This window comes from Ischnura elegans, chromosome X (assembly GCF_921293095.1).
Source record: "Ischnura elegans chromosome X, ioIscEleg1.1, whole genome shotgun sequence".
In the NCBI taxonomy this organism is placed as follows: Eukaryota; Metazoa; Arthropoda; class Insecta; order Odonata; family Coenagrionidae; genus Ischnura; species Ischnura elegans.
In genome coordinates, this window is record NC_060259.1 from 91,486,120 (window position 1) to 91,489,651 (window position 3,532).

Below are 3,532 nucleotides of genomic sequence, written 5' to 3' on the forward strand. Positions count from 1 at the left end.
GGACACAGAGTTTGTACATTAATAGAAGTATCGCAACTGATGGATAAGTTTCATCACAATCACCGGATAAATACTAGTGAAAAGTACTAGGGCGCCCTAGCACGGTCACGGAAGGCGATGCAGACCTTTTCTATTGACCAGTTTGTGCTTCGCTCGTCATAGGTCAGTGGCGGATACAGATGGGGGCGCAGGGGGCGCGCGCCCCCCCTTGCGGGTCCGCTTGTATTGCCGAACATTGCAAAACCACAATTGTAACTTTTTTATATCATAAGATGGCATTGTCTTTTACATGTTTATAATCACATTAAATAAAATTTTCATATACTTTGCCTGTGACTTGATCATCTTTTATTACGATAAAAGTAAAGACAACTCAAGATATGTTGCGCCCCCCCCCCCTTGAGTTTTTTCTGTATCCGCCACTGTCATAGGTGCATAGCGGTTTCTTGACTCAGAATAGTAATAAAGGTTAAATCTGTGCCTTGAGACGAAGACGGGTCTTTAACCAGGTTTCCTAGAGGAGGTAGGGGAGGGTGGGGCACAGTGAAACATGGGGCAGGGTGAAACAATTCAAATTTCCCTCCTCCTGACAATTCTATGAATTAGTGCTCTCTGTGTTATATTAAGGAACTAACACCACAACAGCTGCTGCAGTCTCATGGCTTGTGCTCTTCTAGTCTCCTGTTGATGGATCAAAACCTATTTTAAGGTGAGAAAAGTAAATAATTCCAAAGAATTATTTCACACTGACAAACTTTTCCTTTTCATGGGAAATCTTAACTTATCATTGTATTTACTGTTACCATTTCTTAAGTTTTGGAGACCACCAAACATATTTCTATATCTTCATTTGTTTTCATGCAGTAAGTTTATTTATTCAAGATGGCCTGGTGGGGCACACTGAAACAAGATAAATGGGGCACAGTGAAACATGTTTCACTGTGCCCCATGTCTCATTTAGGAAGAACTATTTGACTTGAAATATGCAGTGTGGATTACTATAGTAATTATTATTGTTATTCTGATGGAATTTCATTATTTTCAGAATAAAGATTCCAAAAATGAGGAATAGAATAAGAAAGAGCCATATTGGATCCTTCACAGATGGTGAAATGCGCGCTGCAGTTCATCTTGTTCTGCATGAAAACTATTCAATCAGGAAAGCAGCCAAAGAATGTAATGTCAATTATGTAACACTCAGTCGGTATGTTTATTTGTTTTTTGCATGTGAACATCTTGTAACATTGAAAGTTTTCTGAAAATTTTTTTAAATTTCAAATAAACAGTAAACGTAAACTGACATTCAAATTTTCCAAATAATAATTTTGAAAAGATTCTTTTCAGGTATGTGAGTAAGCAAAAAAAGGCTAGTGATGAAGGGACTGGTGAACATGTTCGCATGACACCAAAATATCAATCCAGATTGATTTTTACAGCTGAACAAGAAAAGTGCTTGGCTGACTATTTGATAACATGCTCAAAACTCTGTTATGGTCAGTCGACTCGTAACACTCGAGAGCTAGCTTATGAAATGGCAGTGGTGAACTCTATACAAGTGCCAAAAAACTGGCATGATGACTCTGCTGCAGGTTTAGACTGGCTACGATTGTTCTTGAAGCGAAATCCAAATTTAAGCATTCGGCAGCCTGAAAACTGTTCTCTTTCTCGTTGCACATCATTTAATGCACACACAGTGAAAACATTTTTTGACAATCTTGGTGCAGCCTTAAGACGTTCAGAATGTTTTGGTGATGGTTCCAGAATATGGAATCTAGATGAAACTGGTACCTCAACAGTCGTAAATAAGTCTGCCAAGGTGATTGCAGAAAAGGGATCCAAAGGGGTAAATAATGTAACAGCAGGTGAAAGGGGAACTCTAGTTACTACATGCTGTTTTGTGAGTGCATCCGGAAACACCATACCCCCTGCATTTGTTTTCCCAAGGGTCAAGTTCAGTGATCATATGTTGATCAATGCCCCTCCTGGCTCTCTTGGACTGACATCGAAAAGTGGTTGGATGACAGCAGAAATATTTCCTGAAGTTATTAAGCACTTCATCAAACATACAAAAACAAGTAAAGAAGACCCTACACTGCTAATAATGGATAATCACCAAAGCCATATTAGTATACAAGTAATAGATTTGGCAAAAGAGTATGGCATAATGATTGTGACTCTTCCACCTCATTGCAGTGCCAAATTACAGCCCTTGGATGTTTCCTGTTATGCTCCATTTAAGACCTATTATGCCGCAGCAGTTGATTCCTGGAACAAAAGCAATCCAGGTAAAGCTCTTTCCATCTACCATATTGCAGGATGCGTCAATTTTGCCCATCAAAAGGCTATGACTCCAGCTACTATTATTAATGGATTCAAAAAAACTGGAATATATCCATATAATAGGCACATTTTCACCGAGGCAGATTTCTTGAGTAGTTCTGTAACAGACCAGCCTTCTCCTGAAACTGAAGAGTGTGACTTATTGAGCCAAGAATTAAGAGCAACTGCAAGTACTTCCAGTTTAAACAATGGTCAAGGTGAAGATAAAAGAACTTTTCAAAGTCCTGCTCAGTTCAAGGGCTATCCTAAAGCCGCTCCAAGGAAAAATTCAACCAGGAAAAGAGAACCAGGCAAAAGTATGATCATAACAGACACACCAGAAAAAATCCGTATGATGGAAAAGAAAAATACAGCTATAGGAAAAAAAACTTCTGAGGCAACTAAATCATGCAGAAGTTTATTTAATGCCAATGTTGCCATTGATAACTGTGAGGGGCCCCATCAAAATTCAGACACCACGTCAGAGGGAGGACTTTCAAACCCCTTGGAAGGTAATGAGGATATTTTAGAAGGTTTTGGAAATAAAGTAGGTACAGTAAAAGTTGGTGATTATGTTTTGATTGAGTTTTCATCGAAGAAAAAATTCTACTATGTAGGTAGAATAATTAAAGAAGCAAGAAAACACAATGGCGCTGAAGTTACATATTTACGAAAAAGTTCCAAAGTGCCAAATTCATTTTTTTTCCCACATATTGAAGATATAGCATCTGTCAGCATGAAAGACATTAAATTAGTTTTACCACCTCCTTCTTATCGCAAAGGAACTGCAAGAATGAAAAGGTTTATTTCATTTAAAATTTCATTTGCCAATTTAGATGTTCGTTAAGCTTCTAATTATCACTGACTAAGGTGCAGTTTGTTTCATGTTTTTTAATCCATTACTGTATTCATGCATTGTGAGTTTCATTCTAGTGAAAATATTGCCAAAGGTAAAAATAAATGGTATTATAAAATCTGAAAAAATGTGTTTCACTGTGCCCCATAAGTAAAAAAGGCCCTGTTTCACTGTGCCCCACACATGGGGCACAGTGAAACAATTGACATATCACTACAAAAATTGATGTAAATCCATTGCTTTTTTAAATAATTCCATTTTTTAAAGTAGGAATAGTGAAGAAAATGACAAGCACCATTTATATATTTTCATTGTTATTTTATTTTCAAAAGCAATGTTTTTATAGGCAAAATAATA

General features: G+C 37.3%; 1 protein-coding gene across 2 annotated transcripts; it reads left to right on the forward strand.

Moving 5' to 3' along the window:
- Positions 1-531: 531 nt before the first annotated feature.
- Positions 532-3,285, forward strand: LOC124171531. Of its 2 annotated transcripts, XM_046550707.1 has the most exons (3): positions 532-709; positions 1,046-1,204; positions 1,345-3,285. In XM_046550707.1, exons 2-3 carry the CDS (start codon positions 1,062-1,064, stop codon positions 3,164-3,166), a joined length of 1,965 nt encoding a protein of 654 aa, XP_046406663.1. In that variant the 5' UTR covers positions 532-709; positions 1,046-1,061; the 3' UTR covers positions 3,167-3,285. The 2 variants fall into 2 exon arrangements, with proteins under 2 accessions (XP_046406663.1, XP_046406664.1); XM_046550708.1 differs by lacking the exon at positions 532-709 and having other exon boundaries at positions 1,114-1,204; positions 1,334-3,285.
- The last annotated feature ends 247 nt before the right edge of the window (positions 3,286-3,532 follow it).